Here is a 23,349-nt window from a genome sequence, read left to right as displayed (position 1 = left end):
CATGCTATGTGGGGGATTACATTCTAGGTAGAGCGCACTTAACGTCCTTCGCTAGACCAGACTTCGGATAACGCTATGCGAAGTTTGCCAATCCTTCAGATATTTTCTTTTCAAAAATTCTTCACCAAATGAACACTATTCCTCCGTAATTATTCATTTCATCCTGATGATCAATTTGAATGCCAACGACATCTGTGTAGGAAGACTTGAACGATTGGAAAGATCTCGCTCATCGCCTCAAAGACCGTCTCCGCCCGGTTGGCAGACTCACCCGCGGAACCTGCTGTCCCACTTGCGAAGCCATGCTGACTTTCTCTTCCATGATAGCCAGTCGACCGAGTATATCCGCCAAATCGGCGCGGACCACCTCATTCACATTCTCTTGGTCGTGCATAGAATCTTCCACCATCCTGTGTCATTGATTAGCCCACGCGTCCCTCTAGATAATACGATACACCGGGGTTCAGTTTACTTCATTCTCACGTCTAGCCTTGGCAAAAAAGGACATTTAGCTTTAGAGGTTCAGGGACAATAGAGGTGGCACTTACTCTGCGACGCATTCCAGAGCTATCATGTCACGATCTCTTGGCAAGCCCGTCACTTGTTCAATATTGTCCGCCGTGTGAGCAGTCGGGAACAATTCAGGATCGATTTGTTTTTCGTATGTAGGACCAACACTGTCACGGGGCACGCTAGATCTATCGCTCTTCGAGAGAACTGACTGCTGATCCTCAGTAGTATCACCGGTGGATGACTCAAGTGCACCCTGAGTATCCTCGCTCTCAGATGAGGATAGACCCAGCGCACGTTGTAGTTGTTTTCGGAAGTCAGGTCGTCGAGAGGAATACGTCGAAGACTTTCGAATGGCACCCATACTGGTGTCTAGTGTCGTGAAACAGACGGCGTATTTTGTGGCTTTTTGGTTCACAGAGCCATCATTATATATTTTTCGACTAAACAACGGTCAATCGTCTGTTTGGTTTTTAATTCACAACTTCCGCCATTTGAATCCTAGCCCACGTGCCCAGCTATCCATTTCCGTACTTTCCATTTCCGGCGCCGAATACAGACATCAATTTCTGACGATCTGATGTTTCCCTTAAGTCAACGTTGATGGTTCCATCAACTCAAATGGCACCCCATCTTATTGGATAGTACCTACATTTTAACACAAGGCACGGAGCATGCGTGAACCAGGAAGCGTTGTACCTGTTCAAAACTCTGTGTTTCGCCGTTGAGGCGTGGAACTATCAACATGACAAATGGAGCGCTTTCAGTTCCACGGTTTGATCTCAAAAGTATATTTAATGTTACATCCTTTATCTATGTGGCAAAGGCCTGTGTGCCTCGACTTGGTTCGTTTCAGCCAACGTTAACAACCGTCGTTGATGGATGGGATATGTGTTGAGACGGGGCTTGTTAGTTGATTCATTTAATCCAATCAATTCAATCAATTATTCAGAGCAATGACTTGATTGACCTGTGGTTCGTTGAGAAAAGGATACGAACCTTGGATCGCATAAAACCAGAAGTATTAATGCTCAACAACGTCGACCTACCTGCCCTCTATTTTCGCCGTGCACAAACATTCTTCTTCCCATTGTGAGTGAGGTTATCACCATGTACTCGCGCAGTGCAACAGGATGGTCGGAATGGGAAGAGGATAACCTTCTTCCTTGGCTGGAAGAGAACAGCGAACTGCCGTGGACCGATCGCGCCCAAGCTTATTCGAAGCAATTCGGGGTGAGCCGATCTGTTGAATCCTTACGAGGGAAGAAATATCATATCCTACGAAAACGTCGGCTTGGTCGTGCGAGGCGGACACCGCGGACGCCGACCTCGGTGACCCGCGGGAAAAACCGACTTCTGAAAGTCACCGACGACAACACGCAAGGCAGTCTCTCGAGCAATGACTCTATCGATCGCAGCATGGTTGGACATTGGCTCCAGGGTATTCCAGAGGTTGCACAAAACTCCGCTAAGACTCAAGCGCTGCCGTCGGCAGAATTATCAACATGTGGTAAGAATGCCTTCGCTTTTGGTTCGGTCAAACGCTTACCTGCTCTTGCAGCTCATGAACTATACTCAGCGGACTACAACCAACAAGGGAGTCGATCACTCTCCAAGCTTTGCAACTATGTCCACTGGGTCTGTGAGAAAAGGCGGCTTAGATGATACGTGTTGGTCAGCGACTGAACCTTGCTTTACACTTCGAATAGAACTATTGTGTTGGAATTTCTCGCAATATTACAGGACTTAGCACTATATTGACAGACGCATAGTAATATTTACAGTGTAGTTCAGGCACCGAATATTAAAGAGACCACATATTGGAGATGATACGCGATCTTCCGATCTCATGCCCGTGTAACTAAATCAAACGTGTTTTGTCCGAGTTCGACTCTAATCTACGGAGTTACAAGAATTGGAGAAAACTAGCTGGTGGAATGGAAAGTCTTTCTGTTTTGAAGAAGAGTCGTCTAACTGGCATCTTTGAAGCGATGAGAAAATCCACTGTTTTAGTCAAGTTTGTTGACCGCGCAATCATGGCCTGAGGGGAACGTTGATAGTGAAGTTGATAGTGAAGTTGATAGTGAAGTTGATAGTGAAGTTGATAGTGAAGTTGATGGTGATGTTGATGGTGATGTTGATGTTGATGGTGATAGTGAAGTTGATAGTGATGTTGATGGTGATGTTGATGTTGATGTTGATTTTGACCCTGCGTTGGCGGACAGAAGGTTAGTCGTTCAACGGGCGCAGCGGGGTCACACTCGTTGAGCAGATTTTTGTCCGACTTGAGGGAAAGGCCCACCCACCCGCACTGTTATCAATCAACTTGGTCTTCTCGTCGTATATTCGGCCTCTTGTCTCCCTTTGAATACCAGTATTATTTGGACAGCAAACTCGTATCTATGGTCCAAAATCTCTCCAGTGGTCACACAGTGTTATGACCAGTGAGGAATCTACACCAGTTTCCTTCTAGGAAATATGACCGAGGTACATCATATAGTTGGGAGTAATACAGTTTCCCAGACACACCTACTGCCGGACTAGACCCAGATCATCATCAGATTGCTGTAGTGTCAAGTTTAAGTGGGGCACTGGGAAAGTAGGTACGTGTGTCTGAGGACAATCTTTTTTATTGCCTTTCCTGTACGTAACGGGTACTGATTTAAATAATTTGAAGTGCCAGGACATTCAATACACAATAAGATAGACTGAGAGGATGAAGTATTCAGCAACTACATCGATCACAGAGGTGATTTGCATGTGGAAAACCAACGATGCGGGATCAGCCTGAAACGAGCACAACTTGGCACCGAATAAGTGCGTGGTCGAGGTCCTCATTGTGAGCTTCCACCTGGGCATGGCCGACGGACTCGGAAGGCGACCCTCTATTCCCGACTTTCAAGACCGTGATACACCGGCGGCTGTCTCATCAGTAGCACAGTCAGCAGTCTACGTAGGCCTAAGTTTACCGAAGACCAGCCTGTAAAAGCGACTACGTAGATAGTTGAAGGAATTGACCGCAGGATGGAGGCACAATAAGCCCCTGCCGCCAGCCTCCAGAGCTCTGTCCAGCATCATGGCTTCCTCTTCATAGCTTCCAAGGTAGACGGAAGAACGTCACGTCATGTCGCATCATCCACGATCAGAACGATGATGTTCTCAAGATCAAGGCCAGAAAAGCCTGCTGAGGTCGGTAGAAGTGGTCAAAAATGAACGACCTGGGGATGCCATGGAATTAAGAACCGTGGAAATCATACACCCATAGACACACGGAATGACACGAAGGTGTCGCAGGAACTGGTTGAAGGAGACACAACCTCCGCAATAACAGCGAATTTTCCACGTCCACGCCATGCTTCCTTAGCGCGAACGACCACTCATCCTTGGACGGCCCATCGAACAAAGAGGCTGAACGTGATGGATCTGTAAAATAGTCGCTGACGCATCTAGCGTGATGTGGCTATAAGCATTAGATGCCTCTCAAGCCTGTCCCGTGTTCGCTTCTCTCACAACAGGCTTCTCCCCCATCATTGCTTCCTCTTCATAGCGTCCCACACCTACCCAGAAGCATTTCTCGGATGGAATCGACATCATTCAACACAAAATTTTCTGCGCTTTTCTACTCAGCAAGAAAATAGGCATCCATTTTTTGAAGCTCAAAATCAACTTGTCTTCAGCAGGTTCGAGGCTGGTGCTCTATAGTCACGTGATAGAGGAGAAACGAGGTGGTCCCCAATGAGGAAATAAGCTGCACCGGTGCTTCAAAATCAGTAATCACGTGGAAAGATGCATCTTTCCGTATTTTGAAGGCACTATTTAGGGCCCTGATATGCTCGACAGCGCTAGAGACGGCGCTCTATTGGGGAAGGATAGCAAGGGAGTGGCAACTTTCAGAGCACTCGACCCCGAGACTCCAGAGCTCGGGGAATGATTGAGCAGTGATGCAGGCCAATTACCTGAGACGAAGCCTCCTCGGAACTGGAGAGGCCGATTTTGGCCCGCCGATGGCTGCTTTGGAAATGGCTCGGCAAGACAGTCGGTTCACGCTTTACTTGTACGTGGCCTGCACTGCCTGTTGTCCCACAGATTGTGGCCCTCGTGTCAACCACAGTTGAGTTGAATCGCTCAACCGGTACACCTTGAAGTGCCAGCGGTTGCAATCGCGTATGGGCCGCTTGCCGGACGAGTCGGTATGGCCCATTGAGTTCGGTGAGATCGGCTTTTTCGTTGGGGAAAGTGTGCTTGTTTTTCATCGGAATCTTCCTGAAACCCCGGATTCGTCTCGATTCGTTCGCAAATGTTGTGGAAGTACAGCGATTCGCTAGCATTTATATCCATGCATCACAAAGGCCGAGCGGATGACACGCTGAAATGCACATTCGCTGAATTCTCCAGGGCACGGGCCGATCGAAATCGGTAGGTATCGATCAGCCGGCAGGTAGATATCGTACTCGGAAAGAATTAGAAGGTTGGCCAGTGTTGAGCGGCCTGTCGTGAGCAAGAATGGCACAGGGTGTGGGTGATTGCCAAGCCGACCATTTGGGTGGAAAGACAGCGCGGTGTCTCCGAGGACGCATTGGGTGGGAGGGAACGCGTCGCTAAGCAGTGCTTGGCACCTGGGTGGCCTCGGTAAAGATCCACCGCGAACGGTTAGGCGGTGAGGTCGTGCAAGACGCGTGCAAGACGAGTGCAAGTTTGTGCCGTGCTCTGCCAATCCCGCAGGATTGGTCTGGTCGCCGCGCTTGAACAATACCCCTTTCCGTCAGTACAGTATGCATTCCGTCAAAGAAGAGCCCACTCACAAGTCTTCATCTTCACTATTGCCCACGCTTTGCTTCGCTCTAAAGATGCTCGGTGGACCGTTTGGACAACGCACAGCTGACTTTGGCACGGATCAGCCCGACTTCCTCCTACTTTCAACCCAACGCCTCGTCGTATTGGGCTGCCCTTCAGCCAAGGTCATGTGTGACGATTGATAGGCGATAGCACGTTGCAGATGCTCGAGATGTGTTGCGTAACGGAGCTGGTGGCTTCAAAGGTTCGGGGTGTGTGCTGTTCATATCAGTAAGCGAAGGGCTCGGACAGTATCAAAGGTGAGAAACTCACCATGAGAATCATAAGACTGTTAAACCAAAGCGGTGACCCTTTGGCAAAGTATGGCAAATGATCCGATGTTCAAGATGCGGGCTCAATGGCGCACGACAGTCGCTACAGTCCTCGTCTGTCCCTCGTTGATGACGAGGGCTGCATTTGGGGATCCCCCAGCTATCGCATGCGATGCGACACGAGGGACGGTTTCGAATTGATATTCGATTTCTGCTGCAAGGGATGTATCTAGTCTTATAGACAACATCTAAACGCCGCATAGTCAATTTTCGATGCGACTGTGATGGTGAAGACCTGCCAAGCCAACGAAGGAGATTCCCTGCGTAGTCGTAAGGGCCAGCACTGCTTGTATCTTGTCCGCCAGCTTTACCGATCCGTGAATTGAGAAGCCATTCAGGTTGGTTTTGACGAAAACCTCCGCTTCAGGACCCGCGGCGACAGTCGCTTCATCCACGTGGAGTTGGACCACAGAAAGCTGGCGCTGTCGATGTCGTTGGTTTCGCGTGAGGTGGATGAACCGATGTTTAGTGACTCAAGAGTCATACCAGACTGCGACGCCCATCGAAAGCTCGTGGACTGACCAGTTGCAAGACATTCGTACTCGTCTTAGCAATGGATTCCACTGTCCATGTTGTGTAGTTGTCGACGACAGCGATGTCTCCCTTTTCAACGGCCACAGAGAATTCAGATTTTATTCAGGAATCGGAGATGGCAGCAAGCTTTGCAGGCAGTCCTGCATGCTCAATAGCCATCCAATCAGACTGGTAGATGTTCACGAGGTTTGGACGCCTGTTGCAAGGAAGAGGACTCTTACATCATCGGATGTGGACCTGCGAGATTCTTCGTTCTCGTTTTTTTCCGCAGAGAAACGGTTCAATCCCACCGTCATAGGCGCCTTTGACATCTCGCCATATTGTGATTCATGACTGCCTCAGACGAACTGCAAATGTTTTTGGTTTTTGGGAGCTAGTGTTCATCGACTAGGATTGGAAGTTTCCTAGCGATGACTGCTTCTAACGAGAACGGGTTGGATCTCGGCAACCAGGAGTCCTGTTGACTTTGACACATCCGAAAGACACGCAAGGCAAGAGATTCCTCGCTTTGTAGTGAACGGGGCAATGGCTTGCATGCGTATAATGCACGCTCAAGAATTTGCGTCGCATCCCGCAGATTTCTTGCAGAGTTGATGGCAGAAGATATTCAGCATGAATTTCGTAATATGAGAGTCCCTCCTCGTCTTCCCATCCTGTCTGATGTCCTTTATCGCCCTTCGCAGGCTTCGACCAAGATCATGGGGATATTACGACGAGGGGACGTACTCAGAGTCCAACAAACTTCAATACGAGCCAGTGCAGCTCCAGCCGTGGCGGACTGCAGATGTAGCCATGCTCCGGGACACTCCCCCAGCTTTCGAACTACCCGAGATAACGGCGACGTGTGCGTGAACCTCGTAAATTCCTTTCGAGATATCGCCGTCGAAGTCGACGCGTGCATCATTATCAGATGCTGATCATTCCTGAAGGTCTCGCCGGAGTCACTTTCTGTCGGACATATATTAGCAAGCGGATCAGACAAGAGACTCATGACTCACATAAGAGCTGGCTCACACGTCCTGGACTGATCGGTGGTTTGGCTTTCGTCTATGGCTGGCTGGTGGGTGTGGCATATTTGTGACGCTAACCTTGAGCGGTTGAATCTGAATCGAGGGCTGGTCGTAATATTGGTGTTTCAGCACAGTGTCCGGTTGTATTGTGCTGACAAAATTATAACCTGCACAGGAAGCCTCACCTGTCTTCCCACCGCCAAGGGGCCAGTGAAAACTGACATTGCTACCTCGACCCAACGAGACTGATGAATATGTGCGAATGTACAGACGCTTTGAGCCTAGTCTGGACTGAGGGTCTGGCTAGTCGGCACGAACACAAGTCGATTGGAGTGAACCGTCGAGGGACTAGGGAGAGCTGGGTGGCTTCATGGCCTGGGCATGTAATATTTGTGTAAGTAAGTGACATACTCGGAGGGAATCAAAGGTGAAAAACATATCGTGGGTTGGCTGCTGTAGAGCATCTAACAGCTTTTTGGTACGAGGAGTCTATCCAATGCGACAAAGCAGAGATTGATTTCGACAGAAACCCCGGGGAGAAGGCCATATTTATAGATTTTTGGCGTATCTTGTTGCCGCGTGCTTCATATTGCAATGCCGTGGACTTGTCTGTATGTAGCCAATCTAAACAGCCTCATGATATACAAAGTGATGCCTGTTGAACCTTTCTCTACTGCGGCGGCGGGGCGGCCAACAATGAAGTTGATTCAGTGAAAGACTTTTTCTGAGAGCCATGTCATGGCATCGGTTCTTTATGCTTCATTTGGTGAGGTAGCGATGGCTTTTCCCAACATTCACCTTTGTTTGTTCAGGCTTCACCCTTGTATCAACGATCAACACTTAAAAAGGTTGTGCGGTGGATCCCCAGTTCACTGCGGCCTGCTATATTATCACCATCATTTGACTTTCAACGTTGGCTAAGCCTTGAAACTGAGGCTGGTGGAGGTGTTGTGTTCTGAGTAAGTCTACGTCAATGCGCCCTAATCTGTTGAGTACGCTCGAACAGAACCTAGTTACCATCCCTGCATACACCTTTATTGAGTGCAACCATACTACAGTGCATCGGCTGTGCAATTTTGAGAATTGAAAGCTGCGTCCCTGATTTGCTCATACTCACAATCTAGTTTAACCTATTACGGCACGGTCGGTTTAAGGGTCATATTAAAGCGTGTCAGCAGTTGGAGCGCTCCCAGAACGCTCACTTCCGATCCCAGGGCCAGACCTTTGGTTTCGGGGATCTGTGTGAGAAGCCCCTGGACCGGGAACTTTGGTTTTACGTGCAGGCCTCTCCTCCGAGCTGATTAAGAGACAAATGGTCCATTCTGGGATCCCTATCGGCGATCCTACGAATGACTGAGCCAGATCTGGGAATGCAACCACTCGCTCCAGGAGCCTTTTTGCTCTTGGGACTCTCGTGCCAGATCCTGGAGCCATTCTTCTCGGCAAAATCTGCTTTCTAGGGTTCACGTAGGATATCACTAGGACAGGTAGTTCCATGTGTATGCTTCTGGTCCTTACTTCTACAAGATACGTCATGCCGCCGTCAGCATCATTCCTGAAGCCTACAGGGCGGATGGTGACATGGTATCACGCGAGACTAATATGCTGCAAATGATGTAGACCACTGTACAGTCCTGCACCTTATATCTCTGTTCGACCGTTCAGTATCTAGGGGGGTTGCTGGGGGTGCTACCATTTTACCGGTCACCCTCGACGTGACAAAGGCCCACTGCAATGATCCCTCGCTCTACGTCTTGTATTCAGGACCAACCCACTATATATTCCCATGATGTCCATTTCGGATGCTGAAACAATGTCAAACTCTGTGTAACCATGGAAAAACCCTCAAATATGTGGATCTCGCTCCTGGAAGCCCGATCAGTTGCCTCCGAAAATAGCAATGCCTTCACTAATAATGAGGCATCAGAAGTAGAGAGTGTCACCAATTAGATGACAATCATGGTACGGTAGTAACTCCCCTTTCTGCTGAGCTTTTCTGCAGTCAATCGTCGACACGTTCATGTCTAGACAATCAATTCAGAAACTGCAGTGGGGCTCGGGGTCCGCAGCCCCTACAATCGAATAGCTCTTCCTGGTACGCTGAACTTCCTTATCTCTAATGATAATATGCTCTCGCCGTTGCCCACACTCGGGAAATAGATCATTCTTATCCTATGGATATCGGCGGTTTTTACTGATATCCTCAGGTTCGAGAATGTCAACTCCCATAAATTCAACCCGGAAGCAGCGCTTGTGGAGGCGTGTAAGTGGCTTCTTAACCACCCCAGCTCACAGTCATGGCTTCAGACAGTACCATCAACAGATACCCGCGGAGGGATACAAGCGACGGTTGAAACAAATTTCGGACGGTGGAAAACGATATATAACAGCGCTGTCGGGTTGTTTGTCCATATTCCAATACCCTGAACATGCTTCATATTGCCAATTACTGAATTTTAAGTCGCCGATAACAACTTCTACTAATCTTAAGAAAGCATAAATAGGTCTGAAAACTACTAATTTAGAGTTCACACTGACCTGAATCCGTCATCTACGCTCTCCTGACTCTTGACTGTGACAAGCGCGCCGACCTTCGAAGTGACGGCCTGGTGCGAGATTCTATGATCTGGTAACTTCCTCCGGCAAGTCGAGCTGACCGACGAACGCCGTGTTCCACGCCATGTCTCATCAACTGCCCCTGAAGCAAATACAGAATCCGAAGATTTGATGTTGCTTCCATGGCACTCCGGAAGTGCCTTGCATTTCTTGCTCGGCGGTCGTGGCAAAAAAGCCTGACAACGTGCTCCTTCCCGTTCCGGGCTGCCAGCTCCAGGGCTGACTCCCCATATCTATTGGTCCCCGTAACATCGAGTCGATCGTCTCTGAGCAATAGCTCCACAATTTCCGAATTTCCATAAGAGACAGCAATATGGAGTGCGGTATCCCCAAGAGAAGTCTTGGCGTTAACGTTCAGTCGAGACCCTTGTTTAAGCAGCAGTTTTGCAATACGACGATAGCCGTTTTCGATCGCGATGAATAGAGGAGACTTCTGCCAGTAGGTCTGATTGATATCGACGTGTTGAAGAGAGACGAGTCGGCGAACAACTTCCAGATGCCCCCTCTCAGCAGCAAGATAAATGGGGGGTGCGCGCGACACATTCAATTCTAGATCACTCCTAGTAAGAAGGAGCTCCATAATCCGCAGATCGCCTTGGCCCGCTGCGTAGCTGAGGGCCGTCCAGCCCTGGTCATCACAGGTGTTTGGGTCCAGTGAATCCAGCTTGACAAGCAGAGACGCGAGGTGGGTGTCTCTATTTTCGACCGCAAAGTGAAGAGCAGTCTTTTCGCCAAGGCCGCGTGCATTGATGTTGGTTGGTTCCTTAGCCAAGATCTGTAATGCCACAGATCGGTGATTTCCACGCGCGGCCGCGCAGAGAGGTGTAGCCCCTTCGTTGTCACAAGCCGCAATATCAATTCCGGGGGTACTCAACAATAGCTTAGTAGTTGACCCATGGCCAAAAAATGCAGCAAAGTGCAATGCTGTGCGGCCCCCTAGGTCAGCGCTATTGACATCTACTCCATGGCCTAGCAACAGCTGGGTGACGTCATAATGCCCGTTGCTGGCGGCTTGGTGCAACAAGGGCTGGTTGTACCTGTCTCTGACATGGAGTTCTGCACCATATTTAATCAGAGTATGGGCAATTTCTTTCAGACCAGCCTGGACGGCCAAGCAAAGCGGGTGATCTCCAGCATTGACGTCCACCAGTCGAGGCTGTGAAGGATGAGCTTGTGAATGATCAAGCAGCAGCTGGATGATAGGCAGATTCCGTTTGGAAATCGCCAAGTTGAGAGGGGTGGTTTGTCGGTAGTCCATCATCCATATGTCACTTTGCCGTTCTAGGAGAAGTTGTACCAATTGCTCATCGCAACTGGCGACAGCATACCAGATAGCATTTCGACGCATGGAGTCCGTACAATCCACTGATGGATTGCAATGTCGCAATAAAACGCGCGCCATGGACAGGTGTCCCCGCTGCAGAGCATAAAGCAGCGGAGTCTGATTTCGGTCGTCTTGCCAGTTGATGTCTGCTGTGCTTTCCAGAAGAGTTCGAATCATTTCCTCACTTCCAAATTGAATAGCGTGGAAAACAGGCGTGCGAGATCTATTATCTGTCGTGTTGGCATTTGCTCGATATTCATTTAGCAAACGATTTGCCAGAGCAATTGTGTTATTTTGAGCGGCCCAGATCAACGCGGAGCTTTCTTGACGGCGAACATTGAAGGTATAGAGACACGGCAGGAAAATATCGTTTGAAATCCTGTTCACACAAGCCATCGCAAATAGATCTCGCGATGAATCGAAGAATTCCCAAAGATAGAGAAGAATCTCTGGAGGAAGCTCAAACAGCCTATTCGAAGTGTCACATCTGAGATTTTGCGACATTATGTGGATTCAGGATGGTACCAAGCTCGAATGTCAAGATGCCAAATGGTAGGCAAACTAATCGCAAAACGTATCGGTGGAAGGAATGGTCGTTTTTATATCGCTTGTTCAGATCCTGATGCATCATCCGAGCATTCTGGTTTAGGGCTAGCACGGTATTCTATGGATCTGCAGAGGCAAATTAGAGGCTCCCAGGAGTCTATAAATTCCCAGGCTCAAGAGGAGCGTTCACAGGAACCTTGGTCGCGATCCTGGAAGGAAATAATGGTTAGGGCGTAAGTTGGCCTCCAGAGCCACATAGACCGTCAAATCAGCATGTCTCTAATAGATAGCACTCTCGTGTCCTGCTTGTCCTTTGAAATATATAGTGAACGGATACTTGACTATTTCGAGAAATCTATCTAAGCCAGTAACAGACACCGCTCATAGCTGTTGCGGCAGGTGCCATCTGGCACGGAGAACGTGTTTCGTACTGTCACTTTATCTCAATGTGGGTGAAAGAGCAACTTTGCAAGGTGGAAATTACGAACTATCCACTTGTAGAAACAGGATAGGCGAGAGCCCTGAGATGCCAACCAGGCGTCAAGTGCCGGTTCTCACCTCGGGTCTGTCTTGAAGACTCGAAACGATCTCTCAGTCTCAGCTCAAGAGAGTGGTGTTGCCGCCTCCCGCCTTGAAAGAATGCGAACCTGACCACATAGCCCCGAAATATCCCGGCGGGTCTTGCCCACCAGCAAATCATTCATCTGGTTCTCTGGATTCGTACTATGTTCCAGGAACCGACAAGGCTCCCTGGAGCTCATAAGCGTGGTCCTCGACTGGCCACATGGCCTTCAACATCATTCACTTGGACCCAGGGGTTGTCTACGATCAGTTTTGTCGAATATAAAGATATCAGGACAATCATTGAAAACAGCTACAAGCTCGTCTCATTCACGAACTTACTGCCATTTGCTTGATTCTCACTGTCTATAAACCCTCGTTCTCCGCGATGGTCAGTTTAATGTCACCTCTGCACACCCTCCACTCTTTCCTGTGGACGTCCACTGAATCCCTATAGGAAATACTCCAAGCCCTTCCAGGCCATATCATCTCACTTATTGTCTTTCAGCTAGACTTTCATGATCTGGGCTCGCTGGGCATATCATGTCGAGATCTCTACTGCAGCCTGCAGCCCCACATCCTCAAGTGGAACATTCAACGTCAGAACAGTAGTCTCCTGCACCTGGCAGCCAGAGACAACGACTATGCTCGGGCGGAGCTCATGCTTCTTCATGGCGCTGATGCCAACACATTCTTGCATGGGAAGACTGCTTTAATGAGAGCTATTCAATATGGGGCGTCAGATGTTCTTGAACTCTTGCTCAGTCATAAGAAGATTGATCTTCGCATGCAAAATTGGGAAAAAGAAAGTGCCTTGACATACGCCATGAAATACAGACGCTGTGGAGACAGAAAGGTGGTCCAGCCCGAGAGGCACATTACAATTCGCGACGAACGCTATCAAGGACTGCTTCCCGTGGCCACTTACAAAACTCAGAGCGGATGTCTGCGGAGGCTATGGATTATATGCAACAATCTGAGAGCGAAATCGGCCGAGGTCATTGGTTAAAGGGCACGGTACGACGAGGCCAGTTTTGAACGTTGAATCATCTTGAATGTGAGGGTATTGGGAGGTCAATAAACCGTGAACGCCAACGTTGAAAGTTACAAATATTACGCTGATAGACACGCCACACGCTATATAATGCAGATTTCACAATGGATTTAATAGACTTATGACAGCCAGGTTACCATCTAGCAACCAAATGGCCACCATGAGTTCTCCCAAACGATCTTTGTCCTCTCCCACGTCGCAGTCCAAAAGACAGCACGTTACGCAAATGCGGATGATGAGATGCAGGAGCAACCAAGCAATCGGGCACCTAGAAAAGGCACTTCGGTTAGCGAAAACCAGGTCTAAGAGCCACGCAAACATGGAAATAGCAATGCTGATCAGAGTGATACAGGGTCCCACGATTTCAGCAAGCCTCTCGACGGAGTTTGAATATATTCTACGTCATCACATCTCCCTCGCGGCTCCCATCGTCAGCCTTCTCGACTGGTACCTCCGCTTATGGACTTTTTTATCGTCGATTCTGCATTGAAGATACGGCTCGAAGAAGAGCAGGGTCAGCTTCAGCGGTCAATTGCATGGCTGACCGCTGAATACGATATATTACTCCAGTGCTGCAATGATCAGGCTCTGGAACTATTTGGCCGCCGTCAAGCCGCGGCTGCCCTCAATGATAGGAATGTCGAGGTTTTGAAGGCAAGCGAGAAACGCGCTTATAGGATGATCGAGATGAACTAGTCATGGGATCCCAGCCGAGTTGAATGCTAAATTCCTGATCCACTGTGTATGCATCTGCTTTACTACCTTTGTTTCGTAGGACTGATCATTTTGTCATTGTCAACATCACCGCGCCTGGTTATGTGCGCCAGTTCTCACCTAACAAGGCGATAGCGTCAGAACAAATGCGGCTCAGCTCTCACCCTCCAGCTTTTGATTGCACTCAAAGTCCAACGGAAAGAGAACAGGAACGGCCGTTAGAGTGATATTCATTCGACTTAGGAATTGGAATCATTGTATAATTGTGATTCTTTCCCCCCTGCGGTACAGGATGGCTGACCACACTTGGCTTCATCCTCGCGACACTATACAGACGAGTCCCAGTCGCTTTTTCGTCTTCTTGGCAAAAATAATGATGGCTACTTTTTTCTGCGCCTGTCAACCGAGCACAAAGTGCTGCCTTGCATGGAGGAGAAGCAGGAATATAGTTAACATTGAATCCTGGCCATCTCATCCAGTTTCCCCAAATACCTTCGACCATCGAATGTCTATTGTACTACCGCCATCTATCCACGAGCTCTTCTTTATTCATTGAGCTTTGACCCGAGACCGTCAGAATAGCGATTCCATTCCTTGAGTATTTCAGTCAACCGGTGTCGAGATGACTCCAGCGCCTGGTCAAAGAAATGCAACCGAGCGAGCTGATCATCATGGCTTGACTGCATTTTGTTCTTCTCGTTCATCAGCTTTTGTTGGGTCTCCCTCAGGCCATCATTTGCTTTGGCCACTTTCTTCCCCTCCATGTGCTTTGCCATGCATGACTCCCACAGGCGCCGATACAGTCCGACGAGTCTTGCGGCTTGGAACGCAAGCTTCGGGTCCTCACGTTCGAGCCGCGCGAGGGCCTCCATCGCAGGTGCAAATGGCTGGTCCGTCAAGGAAGGTCTCTCTGTATCATCGGGCTGTTGGTCACGAGTCAGCTAATCCTATATATGCTTGTTCTGGTCCTACTCACGTTTACTGGGCCGGATGGTAGATCGACTTCAATCTGCGGGCGCTGTTCCATGTGAATGAGAGGTTCGCCGGCTGGAGGACGGCTATCTGCGGGCTGAATCTCGGGTTGCTCTTCGGCTGCATTGATATTAGAGGTGTCCATGCTGAGTCGTGTGTGTGGTTTCTGGTCGAGAATGGTGCTTGGGAAGCTTCATGATGTTGCAGGATTTATAACTTTTCGATGTACGTTCCGATAAATCAATATGAACAACTTAAAAACGGTGATTGCGGTTTGCCAACGTTCAATCACCGGACCAGAGCCCCAGAGAAACCATTTTCCCTCTTAGACGATGCAGCTACTAAACGGTTAGTTGATTCAACGTTTCCCGGTTCAAGCCTCTTAGAATGCGGATTGCTTGCAGTATTTAAACGGTACGTCATTGTCTAATCTGGTCATAGCTACGTTCAGGGCCTTATCTTGCTGGCTTGCCTTCATATCTCCCAACCTTCCCAGGGTCCCGACATTTGTTCCTGCGGAGGCTTCTCAATCTTTCCATCAGCTAAATGAACCTACAACTTGACAAAACATGCTTGTGGATGCAAAGCGGTGGAAACTACAGCAGTGGTAAGTCATTATGATCTCCTCTGCTCAGATGGTTGGTTGAAGCAAATAACTGAATAAGCTACACAGAGTGGCACCTTCCTGGCACTCCACGAGACTCCTTCCGTCAGTGGCCTGGTTTCCAAGCCGATTATAGGCAATTTCCACTAGACTGGAGTTAGGTTCAAAACACTTGCTGGGCCGACATGGAATCTTCTTCCTATGCGCCTGTCCAGCAAGATCATGTTCATAGTTTGGACTGGTTTCAATATGGATCTGACCTCGAGTCTGAGGTCAAGTTCATCGCGAGGAATCCCACTGTCGAACCATTCAGTGTTACTAAGTTGATGATAAGTGAAAACACGCCTGCCGGAACACCCAATGGCGGTTGGAGGAAGACGTCCTGGCCAGACTTTGAGGAGCTCACACGCCTCGTCTGCGGCGACCGCGAGCACTTCAGCCACACCCGCGGCGGCATACCACGGCCATTCCCCCGGCGGCAATTCAAATGCACCGTTGCAAGGTGCAGTAGTCGCTTTCGATATCTCAAAGGCCTACAGCTTCATCTGTCCAGCCACCTGTCTGAGAGGTCATACGTCTGCTGGGTTCCGGAGTGCCAGTGCCGCTTCACCCGTAGCGACAACCTCAAAGCCCATTATGCAACGCATGGTAGACCGGGAGGCCGCAATCGCTACGTGGCTACTCTAGATCGGACTAGCTCAGCCTACGATCCTTGTTTTCGTGGATGGCTGACGTCCGATGGGTGGCCAGTCACGGAGGGAAACGCAGGCTCGTCCGATATGTAAATTAGAACTGGCTCGAAGAGCGCGGTGACCACAAAAGAGAGTTAGAGAAAAGGCGGAAAGCTGTGGAGACAACGCGCTCCATGCGCGACGCGTACCTCTCCTGGGCGAACTTTGTTTATGCCGACATGAGTGATGGGACGGGCGAAAGCTAATAGACTGAGTTTGGGACAGCGTTTGGAAAGAACGGTGCCCGGAGGATTCGAACACCTGGTCTCGGGAACGCAGCTACCGAATTACCACTGGGCCAAAAAGCAAGCCACAATAGTCTTCATTTATTTCTTGGCAAAACAAGGTTGTTCATTATTGAAACATGACTTCCCTAAGTTTTCCGCAGCTTCAGATATTTTTGGGCCCTTCTCCGCTCTCAATCCGGATAGAAAGTTGCTCCAATAAGCAAATTTGATACACGGGATGGCTTTGCTAAATAATATTCCACTTGCGATCATTCCATGTGCTGTGACTTGTTTTTAAGTAGCGATTGATCATTATATATTTTGCCCGTCCAGCGCTAAAAAAGTTCCTATCGTCTGGCGTAGGAAAAACCACTACACCACAAATGACCTGCAAATAAGGCAACAATCGGAAAAGACTCAGGATCTGTCGAGTTGCCATGAGAAAAATAATGGATACCTCGGTCTGAGTAAACGTTCTTTCATGCCTCAATTATAGGAGGAAGTGCGACCGCATTTTGATACCTACGCGCCCGCATGGGCAGATTCGTGACTCGCGATGCGTTTAGTAAGTCCGTTCCTTGCGAGTGGTCGATTATCTGGTGTGGTAGCGGAGGCAAGGATGATGTGGGCATCATGTATATTGAACATTGAATATCAGTAATATCACATAACTGCAACAGTGATGTTGTGGGTGCGGTCGTTGAGTCAACGCCGCGGTCAGAACAGAAGCTCTGTGGAAGAACGGTTGCCAGAATTGGTTCCGACCATAGCTCATGGTTGAACTCACGGTCACCGTTGATTCAAGGAAAATACGAATGACCTCACAGACTGTCAACATCAATCTGTCTTAATCTGCCTGCGTTGAAAAGCGTGTACTACACATTCGGGTACTGAAAAGAGCATATCACCCTAGAGCACGCGGCGACTTGAGCCATGTAGAAAAGTGATGGCAGAAAAAGCAGAATGTACCATCGAGAATGCACAGCTTCACGTATTTTTTCAATTGGAAACCTACATTGAATGCGTCACAGATTTCGTAGCTCTTACCATTTCGCACTGTTTATTTTGTTGAATCCGCGAGTGAACGACGACTAGGGCGGCGATAGATGATTACCGTTAGCATCCACTTCACCGCTCGGGAGTTGCGCCGCACCACATCAACAACGGGACTCACTGGTGCGGCCTGGTCATCATCAGTGTCCACCCTCGATACTCACTCACCTCTAGCCCTCACCACATCATACTGTACTGCCAATTAGCATCAAGCCTCCCCTTCGATCCTCACCCTCAACACGTGCCATCCATCCTCGATGCCCGCAATTCTCGCAACCCACCACAGACAAACAACTCCTGCCGTCACCGCTAGTCAGTCTCTGGACAAGCCTCCACACCAATGGAGACTACTCGAGTTGCATCACCCAGATCGGCCCACGCTATCATGCACCGGATAATAATCGCCCAATAATCCAATATACTTTCTACATGGCATTCCATGGCAGAGAATGCCCATCCTCGAAGCACCGGGCGTGTTTGAAGGCGACCAAGTACCCTACGCGAAGAAGGAATACGAATAGTGAACTCTACGAACAAGCACAACTATATAACACACAACGCTCTTGAGCAGATTCTTCATTTATATGGATTCTTTGGAGCAGGTCTTGGCTTCTTCGAGACCATCTCCATCACTGCAAGAGCTATCTTCTAGCGTGGAAAATAGCCCTCCTAATACGATTGAAGCGCTCGAGAGGAATCACGCGAAGATATTAAGGGATATCGCTATCAATTCAGAGAAAACTTTTACGCTCGAGGCCGGCCTACGCTACATGATTCAAGGCTTCATCAGAAGCGTACATGCCCAGTAAACTCTCAGCCTTAGACCGTAACACAGAGCAGAGGTCTACAGCACGAATAACTGGCCTGCTCACCCATCTGATCTGAGGACCATCTCGCAAAGCGATCGTACTATTCAGGAGGATGGCAGATCAGCGCATCATCTGCACCTAATGAGTTGCCTGACGCCCTTGCAAGTCTTTCCACACCCTAAGAATGTAAACAAAACGCTCCCTCCTTATGTCTGTGCAGCTATAACAGAATTAAAACAGGTTTTCTCATACGTCTAACTTAGACTCTAAGCCAGTCAGTGATGAAGCCAATGAGGGCCGGGGCGAAAATGTGCACTCAGTCATATCTAGGCCTTTTCTCCTCGCAGCTTTTCAGACTTTTTGGCACCCAGTGTGGGAGTGGAAGTAGCGGCTTTGTCCGGGTTCCTCCTTGGCTGGCATGGTATGAAGCCATGTGATAAGTCAACGGCCGGTGCTGCAAAGTCGCTGTAGGCAGGTGTCACGGCATGTTCTCTAAGGCCATGCATAGAAATACGAGATAGCGGCAGTAGACTGGTTAGCTGCGGATGTGGGAGGGACTCCGCATGGTGCACATCTTGCCCGCTAGAATATGATCTCCCACAGTCCTTATCGTCGGTGGTGCATGCTTTGAAGTTTTGTGGGTGGTAGGAGGATGATGTGGTTGGGCATTTGACTGGCGTTAAGAATTGGCGCTTTCGTATCAATGGGTCTGACCGAACCTTTCGGTTTGCCAGCACTCGAGGAGTCTGAAGTTGGAATTGGCTATCCCCGAACTCTAGTTGATTCGCCAGAGGCTCTCGGGGTAGTTGCGATGATAGCAAAAAGTCAAATGAGCGTATAAAAACACCAAAAGGGACTAGTTGGCACATCTTCTGGTATCTGACATGAAGCGTTTTCCACACTTCCATATTGAGCGGGCTTCGGAGGAATGCGACGAGTGCTGTGGAAGGTTCGCGAGGTGAGGCATTGAAATGGGACGTGACGGGCCCGGGGGAAGGATTGCAAGACGGAGGATCGAAATGCCAAACTATAATGGATAGTTTAAGGCGAGTGGCATAACTGAGGCCTAGCACGATTTCTCTCGAATAATGCTCTATGAGCTCAGTGTAAAGATAAAGAGCGTAACCTTCCATCTCGATGCAGCTCGGTGGCTGTTGTAGCCCGCTCTGTAGATCCTGGCACCTGTCCAGGATCACACTAGCATCTTGACTAAGAGAGTTCTGGCGAATGATAGCGAGAGTTGGAAGATGGTTCCTTAGTTCTAATAACACTTTAACAGCTATCTTTGCTGCCTCGTATAGAATCTCATCAGGTAGGGGGGAGGGCTTTGTTATATCAGAATCTGGTCACAATTAATCGGATTTTGCACTAACCATGCCGGGTCGTGTTAACCACATCTGTTGTTTTCCTTCAAGCCCAGAATCTTGCTTCGTCGACTCCTGAAGGACGTGCTGGCCCTTATCCTCAATTTGTGATTGCCGCCCACCATGATGAGTGTACTCGCCGCGCTGATAACCCAAAGGATACATCACGTAGTCCTGGTACAGCGAGGCGACTTGGAATAAGATTACAGTGGACCGTTTACAAGAATCAGAGAGGAGAAGAAAATATAGGAGTTAGTGCCGTCCGGAAAGTGAAAGTTTGGAACAAATTGTACAGGAGATAGGATCGGAAGTTCACAGAAAGGGGAAGGGGTCTCTTTATTACCATGAGTGTTGAAGGCCATGAACTTCGTTCCGGAAGCGGAATAGCGTAGGATACATACCCTACGAAGCCTGTTCCAATTTATGATTTGTCACCTTATGCCGATACTCTTATTACTACTATACGAATGACACCAGTGATGCGCAGCCGAATCCCAAAGATCCACGAGGTAGGGAAGTGTGTTCTGGATATTTCAGTCCTAATGTGGCGATGATGAGGGCCAGACATATACTTCGTCCCCGGAGATAGAAGGTAAGTCAATAAGTGTGGTTTGTGGGTTACTGTAAGCTATTCCTTGTGTCAAAGAAAAAAGATGGGCAATGAAAAGGAGAGGGGTTTTTACAGCAAGGCAGCCAAAGACACAGTCGGAGCCATGCATGAATCCCAATGTGATAAGAATGTAGCCCCTGTAGTCGACCAAATGATCTGTACAAAACTGACTCAGATCGGCTGATTCGCCTGTTCTAGGCTAGTGGGCGTAGTAGGTCAGTGCCTGACCATCGGGGAGTAATCACGCCAAGGGAACTGAGAAACGACAGATGTGCATACGGCGAGGGCCCGACCTTGACTTCCTGAACAGGAATGGTTGAGATCACCTACCCTCCTCTACACATAAAAAAGAAAGACTGTTTATTGAGAAAGTCTGCTTTACATTCTATCGTCCGGGTATTTTATCTTAATTCCGGCCTTAGAGCCAGATGTTTCGTTGGCTGAGCTATTAATATTTTACAGGCGTTCAGAGAAGGGAATAAACCTTTCATAGTGCGTTGGCATTGTATCTACATTTTTACTCGTCAAACGATCCAGTCGTGGCTCGGTTCTGTTATGTCGTCACCTGCTATGTTTTGGGCTGCGTAATCAACTTAGCACGTATTTTGAACTGGTGAGCACAATGAACACAAATTGCTAAATAAGTTTCGTGAACTGAGGGGCCGAGTAGTAAATTCACAGGAAAACTAAATACCGAAAGACGCAATGAAGAAGTGTTTTGACGTATATTAGAAACTTTGGCTAGAGTACTCGGCCATATTTTCAATCTTATGGTGGCAGAATATCACTCTGCATGGTCAGGCGCGTACAAAAGAGGACTCGAGTGACTTGCTGTTAAGCCCACCAAAACTCTCCGCAATTAGCGCGTAGTTAGATGCGTACTTGGTAATTTCGAACTTGCGGTTGTTGTATGCTATCCAATCACCGACCTGAAGACCAGATCCGTTAGCTTCGTTGATCCTGAGAAGTACCATACATGGACAGGGGACCTGGAAACATTTGCTACTAACCGTTGCAATTTGCACCCCCAGCCAGAGGCACCTGTGCCTGCGAAGGATAGTAATCGACCGCTGTTCAATACCGTATCTCTCAGCCTCAGGGGGGGCATCGTTGAAAAAGTTGCTGGGGAAATAGTGTTGGCTCCACGATTGACCACGAATTATAAAGTCCTCGGGTAGTTGGCACGCGACCCCATCGTGCAGTGGGAAAGCTCTATCTTCCACCTTGCCGAACTTGGTCTCGGGACCAACAAGGGAGTTCAGGAACCTCACAATCTTGGCCCAAGGAATGACTTTGTAAACTTGCTGCATAGTGGCCGGATGTGCTGCTAGGCTCCATACGAACGACATTGAGATATGTGCACCTGCGTAGGTCTTAGGATTATGGTTGTCGAGCAAAACAGAGAGTGTGTGAAAGGTGAGAGCACTGCCTCGTGCCATCATGGGCGGGAGATGGACGCTTAGGTCTGTTGGTTCTCCGTCCTTCTTGGTGCGGTTCTTCCTGTCCAAGGTTGGCCTCAAGTTGGGTGAAATTTTGCAGGGGGCCACAACCGAAACATACTCTTTTTTCCCAAACTTTATCGCCATGATAGCTTTCGGGTCGCCGTACTGAAGCAGAGACGCAAAATTGCACGACATAATGTACACTCCTGTTTGACCGTCATAGCCCTCGCTGCGAAGTTCCTCTCTCAAGAGGGACAAGAAATGATTCGCCAAAGTAATGAATTGATCGGAAGGCGTTTCGTTGAGCAAGGCAGCATGAGTGGCGATAAAGGCAGCAGGTATTGTATCTTGATCCAAGGCGTCCTGTGCATTATACGGGCTCAAAAGGCGAATCATACTCTCCCGTGATTTGGCAAAAGGACGTACACTCACAAGCGCCTTAGTGTGGTGAAAAAGCTGCTGAAGTAGGCCAGGCCGCGCCAACACAGCGAGATGATGCTGAATACGGCCTTCTTCGGGGCTACGATCAGCGACTACGTTGTACCAATGTCGCGAGACTCCAGCCCAAACATCCCGGACTCTCTTGTCGGACTCTTCGATAGCCATGCGATATCGCGCTAGATCTCCTAGGCACTCGATCCAGATCTCACAATATTTCTCGACGCGTTCAAGCAATTGCGTCATCATCGTGTAGACGAGGTAGAAGAACGCAAGCATATATTCCTGGGAACCTGGGAGCTGTTTTCGAAGAAGCTCCAAGAGTGAGTGAATGCCATGAAACCACAATCGCGCGGGCAGATCATTACTCTTAGGAAGCTCTTTCAACTCGTTATCGGCAGAAGGGTGTTGCGATGCAAGATAGAGGTCGACATGCTTATAGACCAAAGTTCGATGCAAGGATATCATCTCTTGCCACTGCTTGTTCGACGGGTCGGATCCGATGTATTTATTGACCAGCTCAATGCATTTTGCCTCGATCTTGGTCAGACTGGCAAAAATCCTGTTCACTTCAAGAATGAGCCCATCACCGAGGACGGGCTTGGTCTCCGGTTGCTTGAACAATGTCGTTGATTCCAAGTATTGTGGTTCAGCTGAATAAATATCAGAGTCGGATACACATCCCCCATCTTCATCTTCTGAGATATGTGGGGTTAGTGGTTTATCAATCTCTATGTCTTGAGCATCCATTTCCGTCCAGGTAGAATTCGGGATTTGTGCGGAGGTCTTGATTTGATAATGGGTATGTCTTTCGGCTTTCTGTACTGCCCTGTATTAGCTGGATATACGCGCTCAAAAATCTTACGGCAACGCAAAGGATTTCTTTCGAAGCAGAATGTCGAGTCCATAGCCAGCCAAGGATGGGCATTGAGTGAACTAATAAGAAATGTCCGAAGCGGGCAAAAGGGCTCAACGGGGCGTGAACTGACTGGAGTGGTTGTATATTCTGTCTCAGTGGTATGAGTAACTCGGAAGCTGTGAAAGGATGATGGTGGCTTATCTTCT

At 48.8% G+C, this 23,349-nt stretch overlaps 4 protein-coding genes across 4 annotated transcripts; 1 reads left to right on the top strand and 3 right to left on the bottom strand.

The window, feature by feature from the left end:
• Window positions 1-229: 229 nt before the first annotated feature.
• N7473_001669 (uncharacterized protein) lies at window positions 230-874 on the bottom strand (the record flags this gene model as incomplete). The annotated part of the gene is made up of 2 exons (XM_057147609.1): window positions 230-410; window positions 549-874. 2 exons carry the CDS (start codon window positions 872-874, stop codon window positions 230-232), a joined length of 507 nt encoding a protein of 168 aa, XP_057011263.1.
• A 746-nt stretch (window positions 875-1,620) lies between these two features.
• On the top strand, window positions 1,621-2,175 carry N7473_001668 (uncharacterized protein; the record flags this gene model as incomplete). Its single annotated transcript, XM_057147608.1, has 1 exon — window positions 1,621-2,175. One exon carries the CDS (start codon window positions 1,621-1,623, stop codon window positions 2,173-2,175), a length of 555 nt encoding a protein of 184 aa, XP_057011262.1.
• Window positions 2,176-18,756: 16,581 nt separating this feature from the next.
• Window positions 18,757-19,959, bottom strand: N7473_001667 (uncharacterized protein; the record flags this gene model as incomplete). Its single annotated transcript, XM_057147607.1, has 2 exons — window positions 18,757-19,755; window positions 19,804-19,959. The coding sequence occupies 2 exons, from the start codon at window positions 19,957-19,959 to the stop codon at window positions 18,757-18,759; spliced, it is 1,155 nt and encodes a 384-aa protein (XP_057011261.1).
• Window positions 19,960-21,201: 1,242 nt separating this feature from the next.
• On the bottom strand, window positions 21,202-23,034 carry N7473_001666 (DNA/RNA-binding domain E.t1.c1-type; the record flags this gene model as incomplete). The annotated part of the gene is made up of 3 exons (XM_057147606.1): window positions 21,202-21,333; window positions 21,415-21,904; window positions 21,965-23,034. The coding sequence occupies 3 exons, from the start codon at window positions 23,032-23,034 to the stop codon at window positions 21,202-21,204; spliced, it is 1,692 nt and encodes a 563-aa protein (XP_057011260.1).
• Between the last annotated feature and the right edge of the window lie 315 nt (window positions 23,035-23,349).

The sequence above is a fragment of the Penicillium subrubescens genome (genome assembly GCF_028828155.1).
Source record: "Penicillium subrubescens strain IBT 31985 chromosome Unknown utg000002l_segment0_segment0, whole genome shotgun sequence".
In the NCBI taxonomy this organism is placed as follows: domain Eukaryota; kingdom Fungi; phylum Ascomycota; class Eurotiomycetes; order Eurotiales; family Aspergillaceae; genus Penicillium; species Penicillium subrubescens.
This window is presented reverse-complemented; position numbering and strand designations above follow the sequence as displayed.